This window comes from Lissotriton vulgaris, chromosome 6 (genome assembly GCF_964263255.1).
Source record: "Lissotriton vulgaris chromosome 6, aLisVul1.2, whole genome shotgun sequence".
Lineage (NCBI taxonomy): Eukaryota > Metazoa > Chordata > Amphibia > Caudata > Salamandridae > Lissotriton > Lissotriton vulgaris.
Window position 1 is genome coordinate 279,671,264 of NC_141694.1, and position 14,135 is coordinate 279,685,398.

The 14,135-nt window shown below is 48.0% G+C and overlaps 1 protein-coding gene across 10 annotated transcripts in view; it reads left to right on the forward strand.

The window, feature by feature from the left end:
• The window catches only part of CYRIA (CYFIP related Rac1 interactor A), a 315,678-nt gene that overhangs the window by 274,176 nt on the left and 27,367 nt on the right, over positions 1-14,135 (forward strand). For all 10 annotated transcript variants that reach the window (XM_086926310.1, XM_086926306.1, XM_086926311.1 and 7 more), the window contains one exon: positions 11,882-11,952. In XM_086926310.1, coding sequence (XP_086782436.1) covers positions 11,882-11,952 — 71 coding nt within the window. The remainder of the gene's footprint in view (positions 1-11,881; positions 11,953-14,135) is intronic.

The following is a 14,135-nucleotide window of genomic DNA, read 5'->3' on the forward strand; positions in this document are numbered from 1 at the left end:
TAAAGTTAATAAACACACCTTCAAATCTGGTGAAGAAATCCGAAACACTCTTGTCCTTTTTCTGCTTACATGCTGTCAATTTGTCCCAATCCACCTTACGGGGCGGAATTAAGGACTGCATGTAGGTGATAATCCGACCTGGCAAAGCCAATATTTCAGGTTTAGGTTTATCACCAGGCTTTCGGTCCTTGTCCCATTACTTTAATCTGATCCCAAGTCCCTCCCAACTCTGTGGCATGATCCTGATCATGCACCTGACTCCACACATCAACAGGGACTAGTAAACCGAAAAATAACTCTGTCAGCCAGGGTCATAACAGCCGAAGAGGCAGCCTCGTGAGCTCTTTTTAGTAAGCAGTAGGATTTTTACGAGGTATTTCGGGATGATAAATAGGATGAACTTCCTGCATAGGATGCTAGGAATCCCAATTTGGACATTTCAAGTGCAGCCGCCCTCGATATTTTACTAAAGTCTCGACATTCCTGTGCACATCTTCCTAGCCTAGTTCAAACTTATGAGCCCGGTCCAGAGTATCATACATCACTTGAGGGGCTCTTCCGTCCGGGAATCACTGTTCCCATTAGGAAATAAGACGTGTAGCCATATGCTCTAGGGCGTGTTGCTGCATAACAGGCTCATAATCTCTAAGAGTACTCCATATATCATTTATAGTATACACGGCATTCCACATTTATTGGGACGCCTGATCCACAACCATCTGTCTCTCATCTAGCCCTACTGCTGATCGAATATACAACCGTCGTGCGCCAAGATTCCCCGGAACACGAGAGGGAGTTGGGTCAGCTAGGGTGGGGGTGCTTCTCGAAGCCCGAGAAGCCCAGGCTGGAGTTGGGGGAGACAAAACAACTGTGGACATGGTGGAAGAGGACAACGCATCGGGCATTAGAGTAGCCGATCCAAATGCTGGGGGAGACAAAACAGAAGAAGTTCCCAAAGGGGCGGGGAAGGAGGATACAACGGGTGCCGAACCCACATCTAATAAATCCTCTATTTCATCCTTTGTCTCAGTGCTAGCTATATAGCTTTTATCCACCTGCAACCTGAATTGTCTAGTCGTGCAATCAATATTTTTCTCAGTCTGATCTTTATCATAAGCTATAGCTTTCTGTGTAATCGTCTGACCTCCTTTCATCCTACATAACTTCTCCTCCCTAATGCGTCTAGGCTTTGCTTCTTTTTGCCACACATTTAAAGAATCAAACATTGCCTGTCGACTATGTTTGGAAAATAATCGATCCTGCGAGTAATGTATCTTTTTCTCATCAAAAGACCCGGTTAAGGGCCATTGCAGTTCCACATTGTCTTTAGTGTATTCATGGCACGACGCATTAAACAAAATAGGTGAAAGACCATGTTTAACATACATATCGTAGCTCGGGCTACCCTCTGGCTGGGCAGGCTGACTTTCATCCAATCACGTGCCTTTTCGGCGGCAACAACATCCAAAACATAATTTACTAAAACACTGCATCCTTATTCACTGACAGTTCAATCTCATTCAGAAAAACAATCTTTCACACCTGGCCATGTTCATGCATTCTCAACATTCCATTCACCATTCGAAATCAAAAATACAGACAAGACAATACATACACAAGTATATTAAAAAAGAAAGTTTCAAAACCACATATCTTTTTCCAAAACAGAAGAACGGAGCATGTCGACTCCCGTTCATGGAGAACTAATCAATTCAGATTTTCCAGACCAACAGATACCATAATCAGGCAGCCCAGAGACTACCAAGAGACCGTCGGACAGGGGTTAACCACAGACCGTCCTACAGACCATCCCGCAATCCTCCTGGTTCACCCTTAGGACTATTCTGACTAAGCCTGCTGCCTTAGCGTCGCTTCAGGTGTGTCCCAAAGGCTACCCAGGTACAACCACAGGCTTTTCCGAGAGCAATCCAGCCGGGTGTGCACCACATAAGCCACACCAAGGCGTCCGATCGGTATCTATGTTATTCACCAAACAAGTCCGTGGAGCATCTGCCCGTGCAGCCACAATGCTGCCCCGTCAGACCCCCAAAGTTCTCCGTGGTACACCGACCACCAAATCCAATACAGTTAACTGCTTCAAAGCACTGCTCAACAGCGCGTTCCCAAAAACACCAATAACAATTCACTCACCTGGTGCACGCTGGTACAATTGCATATTCTCCACTGCCAACTCCTGAAGACCAACACGGTCGGCTCCTGGATTAAGCCCGTAGGATTCCGGCGAAGGGTCACCTTCAGCTGGGGCTCCCTGATCTCGAGAGCAGAGTAAATCAGAATCTCTGGTCAGTCCACCCACTCGACCAGGGCTCCCCTTTCTTTGTCCTTTCTACCCGGTTACGGGAGGACACCCCCAACGCGGAGTCCCACCAGAGTCGCCAACTGACGTACCATAAAAAATAGCATAAGGAGCTATACCTACCAATAGCCCCAATACCAATTACCAAATAACCTGTCAGTTGGCAGTGAAGAAAGTTCAATCGTTTATTATGCAAAATACTCTATTGAGGAGCCTCTCCAACCCTCACCCATCAGGTGCGCGGAGAAGACTGCTGCCTTACGTTCAAAACAGCACATATATACTTTCAGCACAGTACATGAAGTCACCGTGAATGGAAAAACACTACTTGGCTCTTGGGCCTCGAAGATGGACCATATATGGTGCACAGGATTAGTTCAAAGCTCTGCTTAGTTATTATTGGGGAGGTCAGGAGGGGAGACTCCCTTTCGTCCCGGTGCCCGGGAGTGCAGGCACCGCGCCTTCAGGAATGCGCTTATCACACCCAAAGCCAGATGCGACCTGAGTCCCAGGACAGAGGAAGATTGGTGTGCATTCAGCTGCTCTCAGTAATCCAACTGAACTGGGGCCTGACGACTATTGGAGAGTAACACATGATCACTGCTCAGGCCTGGCACAGGCAGGGAAAAGATGGCGTCTGTATGGTTCTCGGCCTATTCGATGTAAACAGAACACACGAACAGCATATACCCTTATCAATTAGCTAAAACAGATATAGGTTAGGCATTATGCATATAGAACGCAAAGAGTATATAGATACATCATGCTGATACAATATATAGATATGACTTTTACTGGGAATTGGATTTTTATCCCTCAGGCTTAAATATAACAATGATTTCAAGAGATGCTCTGTTAACTTTAAAGACGAACTATTTTCAGCCAGGTTTTCCCTGTCATTCACTTCTAACAGGGGTAATGTGTGGCACTTAATTGCACTATTTATCCTGTCAATAGCACTCGATGCCAACTGAAAACATGAACAGCCACAGAGAGTCAGCAGCAAATCTAGGACCTACCGGCTGATAAAGGGACTCTGATCTGATTTTTATTACAGAAGATCGGCTCACTCGCGCTTTGTCGTCACTTCATTTAATTAGTGCTATCGACTGACTGCTGTTCACTGCTCAGAAGGATAACATGGCCAGAGTGCACATAGGGATACAACTCATTGCCATGATAGCAAAAAAATAATATATTTTGTTTAAAAGTAGCAACCTTGTCCAACTCGTGATCAATTAAGCTTTCGTTGTTTTTCTTTCTCCTTTCAAATATGTGAGATTAGTTCCTCTCAATTCTTCACCAGGTTCTGCTATAATATTGTATGTTCTTTCTAGAAAACCTATGGCACTTGGTCAAAGGGGGAGGAAACCGTGTCTGTCAAACCAGTGGCTCTCAGTTTCTGAATGGATCAGGAGGAAAATGCAACTGTGAAAAAAAAATGCTGTTCTAAATCCTTTGGCAATTGCACAACACAATTCGGAGTAAATTCAAATAAATGCTGACACGCTGCTGCTGACACGCCACTTCTGACAGCCGCTGTTGACACCACTGCTGCCGCCCCGCTGCTGACACCCTGCTGTGCACTTCACTACTGACACACCACTGCTGACACACCACAGCTGTGCGCCCGAGTGATGAAGGCAAAATTCAGTGCAGCCAAATTTGGAAAAGGTGGGCATGTCCAGCACAGACTCACGTCATCTGAAGGAGTCAGGGCAAGGAGGTGGGTGCAAGAAGAAGCCAGCACAGCTACGATAGGATAAACATTAGACAGGTGCATGAAAGAGGAGGACGAAATCCATTTGATCCCAAAGCAGAGTCATGCGGGCCGGGCATAAGAAGGTGGTTGCAACTAAAAGAAGTGGAGTAGGAGGAGGCAAGAGCTCTAATGTAAAGAAACAACTAGCTCTGTAGAGCAGATGGACAACAAGGGGTGCTACCGGGTGGACAAGGTTTTACAGAGCAGTTTAAGGCTGCTCGGCCCTCACTTAGGATTGTCGCAGGTGCAGGTAGAAGGGATGTTTGGCAAGAATTGTAGGGGGAGAGGACATGGGAGAGTTACACAACTAGAACAAGCTTTGAAAATGCAATAGGTCTCGCCTTTGATTAAGTTAAAGCGATTTGCTTTGCTAATGGTATTTTATAGCAAAGCAAATGGCTTTAACTCAATGAAAGGCGAGACCTTATTAATTTTTAATGCTTGTTTCCTTTCCACTCTAAATCGGGAGGCTCCTATTGCCACAAATATGTTTCAAAAGCATCGAACCACACCTTCCACCTGACAAGTGGTTCGCCAGATACATCCAAAAATGATGGTGGGGGGTGCAACTGCTTGCGTGGTGGATCTATAATCGTGAAATAAGCAGTGTGGAAAAATAGAATATAATGATGCCCTGTACACTAAGTAACCACCGTAGCAGCGAAGCTCTATTCTAATTACGGATGCTAAACTCTGTTTATTCATTGACAACCATAAAGTAGCTATATAGACATTCTTCACTTGGATTAATATGTAGTATTGCCCATACTGTTGAAAAAGTTGTCAAAATAAAATGACTGATTGCTATGCGTACCATTTACATGGTGTGTCCATCACCAATGATGAACGCACCCGAAAACACCCAACCAACATTTACAGGGATGCGTGTCCCCATTGTCTTGTCAAAAGCGTACTTTCACAGGTGTGCATATCGCCGTTCTCTTGTCAAACTCTCCATTTGCCAAGCTCAATGTTATCACAAGTGTGTTATTTTTTTCTTTTCCTCTCTTGGTGCGAGCTTTACTGGTGGTTAACGCAATGTAAAAAAAAAATCACTATCCCTCACCAGCAGTGGCAAGTGTGCGCACCACCGTTGTGTGGTGCACGATACGGAGATATCATCAGCTGACATAAGCTTTGGATGGTGTGCGCATCAAGGATGGTGTGCGCATCACTGATGGTGAACGCACAAGGATATCAGAAATGCAGGTGTGCGTGTCACGACCGTCGTGTACACGCTGTTTAGTAATCGGCTAACTGGCTTCCGATGAAGTTTGCTTCCAGTCTTAGTCGGAGCTGGCAAAATGACAACAATATGGCCACCAGGGTTGCCGGTATTCATGGAACGCATAAACACTAACCAGAATTGAGACGCCTTAAAATGGTAGCCAACGTAATAAGTGAAGATCTGGCAGCATGGGGGTCTACACTTAAGATGGCGGCTTTGGAAATATGTATAAAGCACAAAGCAGTCTATGCACTGCAAGAGAAATCTGGGAGATTTTATAAACCCCAAGTAGCGCGACTCAACAAGGGAGATGATTGTGTACATCAATATGCAGGAAGTTGCTCAAACCTAGCTGAATCAGGCAATGCAGGTCAAAGTATGTCTGTAATGACCTGGGACAGCCAACAGCACACAAAAAATACCCGGCCGTGTAGGTCACTTGTCGCCAATAATATTGTCAAGTCAAGTCAAGTCATAAAATTTGTATAGCGCACTACATACCCAGAGGGTTTCAAGGCGCTTAGGAAGGGGAGGAGGATTATTTGTCAAATATCCACGTTTTAAGCTGCTTTCTGAACGCTAGGTGGTTCTGGGTGAGGCGCAGGTAAGCGGGGAGTGAGTTCCATGTTTTAGCAGCCAGGTATGAAAAGGATCTGCCTCCCATGGTGGTCTTGTTGATGCGAGGTACAGTGGCGAGGGCTTGGCTGGAAGACCGTAGTTGCCGGGGGGGGGTGTAGAAGGACAGTCGAGAGTTGAGGCAATCTGGTCCGATGTCGTAGAGTGATTTGTGTGCGTGGGTAAGCAGTCGGAAAGTGATCCTCTTATTGACGGGTAGCCAGTGGAGGTCTTTAAGGTGACCGGAGATGTGTTCGTTACGTGGGATGTCTAATATGAGCCTGGCTGATGCGTTTTGGATTCGTTGGAGTTTCTTCTGGAGTTTTGCGGTAGTACCCGCGTAGAGGGTGTTTCCGTAGTTGTAAGTGCTTCCGAGTTTGGTTTCACTTGAAGTGTAATTTATGTAGGTATAGAGCTGCTTTGGGGGCAGAGGGGGATGCACAGGAGCTCCTCCCATGCTGGCACAACTGTCACCCACTCAAACGATAACATTCTGAACTACAACATCTTAACATTACTGAATTGGAATCCTACGATTCTAATGCATGCCTAACCATGCTGATAAATGCCACATAACTAATCTAAGATATAACAGTTTCTTTGCAGCAAACCAGACTGTTGCTTGGTGCATGAGGGGTGAACCTTTATGTACAGTCTGTCACTCAAGTTTGTCCTTTCCCCTGTCCCTCTTCTCTTTCTCTCTTCGCCCCTGCCCCTCTTTTCTCTTCACTCATACTTTCCTCCTCCTTCTCTCTCTCTCTGTCTGTATCTCTTTTTTTACTTTCTCTTTCACTCTGAGACCACAACTGTGTTGCTAAAAGGGAGTTCTTCTAACTGAAAAGCCCTTTTAAGACCTTTGAGCTGTTTGGATAGACCCAGGACAGTGGAATTATTGAAGAGAGCGCTGAAGTGCGATGCAGTGAGAAATGGGTGTCCACCACCCATCCCCGAGGGCTTTCAGGCCGCTGGAGGCTGCAGTGTTGAAGGTAGGGGGCAGGTGATCCGTGGAGGTTCGGGGAGTTACGATACTGAACTTGTGTAATGCACAGAAATGTCTGTTGGTGGCGTTACGTTGATATTACATAACTCAATTTAAACAAGGAAGATGAACGCCTGAATTATCCCTGCTTTGATTGAACACTTGACCCTTGCTGTTACGTGGCTCCATGTTATCTGTGGCCCATAAGACGAGGACTGCTTTCTTTTGGGGAATATGTAGTTTCACTTCTGAACTTAAATATGTCCGTATCGAAGGGCCACACCTTTGAAAAACAAGCATTTGCAATGAAATAGGTCTCGCATTTACGAGAGTTTGAGCTATTGGCAATGCAATATCTTAAACTCTCTCAAATGCGAGACCTATTGCATTGCAAATTACTAGCGCCCATGCGGAGCTTTCTCATTCATGGAGGCTGCGCCCCTTTCTTTAGACATCACCACCCCCTTTTGTACCGCTTTGTCCGCCATAAGTTGGAAGGGTATGCTCAAACGTGAGTCCCTTGCTCACTTTGCCTCTGGATTCAAGCAAGCTTTGCTGAAGACGGCTGTAATGCCAGAAACCAGTCCTAGGAAGCTTGTTTCCGGTCCAGGGAAGGCATGGCTTGGCAGTTCGGGCCGGACTGTTCCCATGAGGCACAGGGTCAGACTGATTTGCATATGGCCATGTCTGAACTGAGGTGGCAGAGTGGGCTAAAGAACGGTGATGGATTAAACTCAGATCTGTTGACTGGGTGTGAGTGTTTGATTGGTTCAGATGCTCTGTCCATCACCACCCCCTTTTGTACTGCTGTGTTCGCCATAAGTTGGCAGGGTATGCTCAGACGTGAGTCCCTTGCTCACTTTGCCACTGGATTCAAGCAAGCCTGGCTGTACGGGCTGTAATGCCAGAAACCGGTCCTAGGAAGCTTGTTTCCGGTCCAGGGAAGGCATGGCTTGGCAGTTCGGGCTGAACTGTTCCCATGAGGCACAGGGTCAGACTGATTTGCATATGGCCATGTCTGAACTGGGGTGGCAGAGTGGGCTAAAGAACGGTGACGGATTAAACCCAGATCTGTTGACTGGGTGTGAGTGTTTGCTTGGTTCAGATGCTCTGTCCATCACCACTCCCTTTTGTACCGCCTTTCTTTAGACAAGCCGTGTCTAAAGAAAGGGGCGTGGCCTCAATGAATGTGAAATCGCTGCATCTGCGCCAGTAAACAAAACCAAAGCAAAAAATAAGTAAGCACGGCCACTATACTTAAAGCGAACCGCGCTGCTAAAAGAAAGAAAGATAAGTGGCCACTATAGTTAAATTCTGCCAGCCATTAGTAATTATAATAAAAATAAAAGCAGGCGGCATGCTACAATGTAGTGTGTCGTATGGGGCAAGTCATTAAACAAAATAGTGCTCACAGCCAAGATAAAGCAGACCGTGTAATAAGACAAGTAAAAGGTCCAGTTGTTATGGGAGGTGACCAATGCAGACAAGGTGGTACCAAGGAGGGACTAACAAACCTAATAACGACTCGGAAGCCAGTGTTTCGGAAGGACAGTGACACACACCAATTAAAAATATGGGCGGAGAGTGGACAGAGCTTCAAAGCCATACTCCAATACTGCATGCCTTGCAGCAGCGCCTGCGCTGCCCAGGCTCGACTGAAAAATAAAATAAAATGAAACACTCACTTTTCTCCCAAGCTTCAGTATAGTAAGGTTTCATCCCCCGGTCCTTTTGACGTTTGGATTCAAAGCAGATTTATGCAGCCCACACTTAACACCATGCGCTATTTTATTTAACATTTATTTAAGGGAGTCTGCCCTTATATAATGTAACTGGTGCTCAAAGCACTCTAATGCCTCCTGGGCTGAACTCGCACTATATATAGTACTGTAAAAATAAAATAAAAATATTTTATGTACTTCTTCAGAATGCATATATCTTTCTTCACGTTTACTTGTATTTCGGGGACATTTGGGATGTTTGGATGCGCTTCAAAGGAGATCCTGAACTACAGTTTCTTGGTGATCATGCTTTGATGCTATCATTGTACCTACAGCAATGACCTCAAAACCAGTGTTAAATAAAAGTGGCTTATGATAATGTCTCACCCTGTTGCTGCAAGGAGTATTCTGTGTAATCATGGGCTTGGAGCACGCCCATTGCTTACGATTCATTAGCTTCATTGTCACTCTTATTTGCTGACTCAAAAAAATATTCGCAAAGAAAAAAACCACAAAAATAGGCAAGACATTTTGGCATTGACAGTGTTTATTTAAGGATGGTGTACCTTTTTATCTTTAAGTTTGGATGTTTTTTATGTTACGGGCAGACCTCTCTTGATAATGTGTTTGTTGCAACGAAATGATAGAATAGGCTGGAACAATTATAGTCATTGCAACATTACTTGTATTTGGGTGGAAGAAAGATGCAGGTGTGAAGCAGGTATGTGCAAAGTTAATAAAAAAATGGGTTTTGGCAGCCCTTTACTGCAGTGGGGTTTCCCATTGGGCTTGTGAATGAAGAAACTTCATATTGGGAAGGCAGTGAAAATATGAAAACTTTACAGATGACGTTTCCAAATCTGCACCACTTTGCTGCAAAAGCAAAAGCTTTTACCTTTCTGCACTCTACCTACCTACACCGAACAACATGACCACCCTCAAGCTCGCCACCCGGAAGCACCACCAACTGATCCGCACCGCCAAGAAAACTGCATTCAAGGACCGGCTGGACAACAACGCACACAACTGCAAGGAACTCTTTAACATCGTGAAAGAGCTCTCCAACCCCAGCGCAGGAAACAACGACATCACCCCATCGCAAGACCTCTACAACTCCCTCGCCTCCTACTTCCACAACAAGATCGCGGACATACACAACAGCTTCAGCAGTCAACCGACGCACGCCACGACTGCAGCAACGCCACCCACCACCACCCTCCGCGCCTGGACCCCGATCAGCACCGAAGACACGGTCCGCATGATGAACTCCGTCCACTCCGGATCTCCGACCGACCCCTGCCCTCACCACGTCTTCAACAAAGCCGACGCTATCATCGCACCCCACCTACGGGACATTATCAACACCTCCTTCGACTCCGCCACCTTCCCTGAAAGCTGGAAGCACGCCGAACTCAACGCTCTACTCAAGACACCCACAGCGGACCCCACCGAACTCAAGAACTACCGCCCCATCTCGCTCCTCCCGTTTCCAGCAGAAGACCGTCAGCAAACAGCTGGCCGCCTTCCTCGAGACAAATGGATCCCTCGACCCCTCACAGTCTGGCTTCCGAGCCAACCACAGCACCGAGACCGCCCTCATCGCTGCCACCGACGACATCCGAGCCCTGATGGACAACGGAGACACAGCGGCCCTCATCCTCCTAGACCTCTCCGCGGCATTCGACATGGTCTGCCACCGCACCCTAGTGCATCGCCTCAGCAACGTCGGAATCCAGGAGAAGGCACTGGATTGGATCATCTCCTTCCTCGACGGAAGAACGCAGAGAGTCCGCCTACCACCGTACAAGTCAGAGGCCACCGAAGTCATCTGCGGCGTCCCCCAAGGATCATCTCTGAGCCCCACCCTCTTCAACGTCTACATGAGCCCCCTCGCGGCCATCGCACGCCAACACAACCTCAACATAATCTCCTACGCCGACGACACCCAGCTGATCCTGTCCCTGACCAACGACCCAGCCGCCGCCAGAGCCAACCTGCACGAAGGGATGAAAGATGTAGCCGAGTGGATGACGACCAGCCGCCTGAAACTGAACTCAGACAAGACGGAGGTCCTCATCCTGGGCTCCTCGCCCTCCGCCTGGGACGACTCCTGGTGGCCCCCCGCCCTGGGCACCGCACCCAAACCGACAGACCACGCACGCAACCTAGGCTTCATCCTGGACTCCTCGCTCTCCATGACCAGACAAGTCAACGCCGTCTCCTCGTCGTGCTTCAACATCCTGCGCATGCTACGGAAGATCTTCTGGTGGATCCCCACCGATACCAGGAAGACCGTCACCCAGGCCCTCGTCACCAGCCGACTGTACTACGGCAACGCCCTCTACGCCGGTACCACCGCCAAGCTCCAGAAGAGACTCCAGCGGATCCAGAACGCCTCAGCCAGACTCATCCTCGACATCCCTCGCAACAGCCACATCTCCGGACATCTGAGAGACCTGCACTGGCTCCCCGTCAACAAAAGAATCACCTTCCGTCTCCTCACCCACGCACACAAAGCCTTACACGACCAAGGCCCGAGCTACCTCAACAACCGAATCAACTTCTACGCTCCGAAACGCCACCTCCGATCAGCCAGCCACGCCCTCGCCGCCGTCCCCCGCATCTGAAGAGCGACAACAGGAGGAAGGTCCTTCTCCTACCTCGCCGCCAAGACCTGGAACTCCCTCCCGACCGACCTGCGCCTGACCCAAGACCACCTCTCCTTCAGGAAGAAGCTGAAGACCTGGCTATTCGAGCAGTAACGGCCCCCCACCTCCAAGCGCCTTGAGACCCTACGGGTAAGTAGTGCGCTCTATAAATGTCTTTGATTGATTGATTGTATGAAGTAGAAGAGTGTCTTTCTTTCCTGGGGAGTAGGAGGTGAGATCTTGCCGGGAGGAGAGTCTTCAGTTGTTTCATGAAATGTGAAGAGGATGTGAGCAAAACAGTGTTGTGTTGAGGGTATTCTATGTAGAAATACTGCCAGTATGACAGTGTATCAGCCTTTCATGCAAGTGGTGGTATTTTGAAGCACTGGCAAACCAATCTAAGAACTGTAAAAAGTGTGTGCTGTTTACAAAACCGTTTCTGGCTATGTGAAACATACACTGGTCTTATATGATCAACATCGTAACTTGCAAATAAATTGAACTAACATTTGTATGTGTACCTTATGTTAAATGATTTATGTATTTGCAAAAATATTTGTTGAATGTACATAGAGATGTAATGCGTTTTTCTTTTGTTTTTTTCTCCCAAGATGAAGGGTTGCATAAAGGTTTTAAAGGAGCAACCTCCAGATTCGGTGGAAGGCCTTTTAAATGCACTGAAGTAAGCATGAATTTGTATTTATTTAATCTCAGTAATTTGAATATTTGTACTTGTACAGTTTTATTACAGAAAGGAGAAAACCTTTTAAAATCTCAATCCAACGTCCACAATTAAAGTAAAAGGGCATGTTCGAGGCGTATGAGCTGCGGATTACACAAACTGTGCATAGATCGCCACCTAGTGTTGGGCCCGGATGTTTGCAGTTTGTTGTTGTCCTGAAAAGTTCTTTGGAAGTCACTAGATAGGTGACTCCTCCTTTGGACCACATTGTGCATGGGCATCGGCTCCATCCTCCGATAGTTTTTTTCCGCCATCGGGCTCGGATGCGTTTCCTGCGCTCCGGTTAGGAACCGAATTTCCTTCGGCGCGCCATCCTCACCCAGTTCGCCGGTATTGTTTCGATCGCACTCCACATCGACGCAATTCTTCACCACTACGAAGTCTTCGATTCCCGTCATCGACGAAGGCCTTCGGGCCTACCTAGGCCTTACTCTCAGGTTCATGGAAAGGACGCCATTCAAGAAGTGGCCTTGATGTGGGTCCAAGTTTCCCCACACAGATCTACATGAGGTGTGCAACCTTTGCCTCTCACCGGAGCACGAGGCCAAAGACTGTTCCGCTTGTGCCTCTTTCGCTCCAGAAAGACGATTCGGGACCGATGAGCTCGAAGAACAATGGCTCGCTCGACAGCTTCGATTCCCAACAACATCTTTGAAGAGGGCGTCGACATGCCAGAACACCAGCACGCCGAAGAGGGCGTCGACATGCCAGAACACCAGCACGCCGAAGAAAGTACCAGCTCCTCTGATGCCGACGACTCAGACATCAAGGACATCACTCCAGCTCAATGGGTCGTAAGTAAGACCGTCGACCCCAACCATTCCTCGACACCCTCAAAAAAGGCTTTGGTCACACCCTCACCTCCGGTCCGGGTACACACCTAGAGACTGCTTCCCACGCCCCACCTTTGGACCCGGCAAAGAAGCCCACTAAGCCTTCAAGCGGCTCGGGCTCAAGTCAGCCAATTTCCGATGCCAATCCCACACCGACACAGAAGAAGAAGAAGCCATCTTCCTCAACCATGCCAACCGCTGCTCCGACACCTAAGCACTCGGCGCCGAAGACTGACAGCGGCTCATCAATGCCAAAACCGCACTCGGAGCAGAGCAAAAAAAATGCCTAAAGGTCCTGACTCACACTTTGGAGCCAAAAAAACACCCGGAACCGAAAAAACACGTTCCAGTAAAAGACCTTTCAAAAGGTCACACTTCTAAGCCAAAATACCCTAGACCAGCTACTGACTCTGTGCCGAAAAAACCTCCGGAACCGAAAACTTCGACGGCAAAGGATCTGCCCTACACAGAAGAACTTTTTACACCCGATCCTACTAAAAAAACTCTTGTAAAGGATCCTAAGACTGGCCAACTAGCTCTTAGCTCCAAGAAGAGTCCACTAGAGGCGCCTGCACCTCCTCCTCCTCCTCCAAAGAAGAGAGACATTGCAACCTCTTCATTGAGGGTCCCTTCTCCACCCCCCCTCCATACTATTCCTCCTCCTACACCTTCTCCACCACATCATTCCCCTACACCATCCACTAATCCAGATGATGATGTAGATACAGACTCTGATGACACAGGTGAGGTAGTGTGGCTCACTGGTTAGAGGCGGCAGACCCAAGAGCAGAGGACGGCCCGGGACCAGGGTTCGATCCCCGGCGCGGCAGGTTTCTGGACCAGGGTCAGCGGACTCGATAATTCTCTCGCCTCGGTGCCCACTCTGATCAGCGATCACACTCGGCAACTCTGGGCATTAGCTTGCCTCATCCTCACTAACGGCCTCACCAGACCGCCGGGGATGCCTGGTCTCACCCTGGAGATACCCATTAAGGGACCATCTCTCAGGGAAGCCAGGAAGGGTTTCGCAGCGGTCGAAGCGCCTTGGGACCCTCCGGGTAAGTAGTGCGCTATATAAATGCCTATACATACATACATTACAGGTGAGGGTGCACGCATCCCACTAGTAGTACGCAAACTACAGCAGCATTCTCTGACCCTCATCCTAGTTGCTCCAACGTGGGCCAGACAGCCATGGTACACCACACTGCTACATCTGTCTGTAGTACCGCACCAAAAATTATACCTGTCTCCACACCTTTTAACACGGAACCATGGAGAGATCAGGCA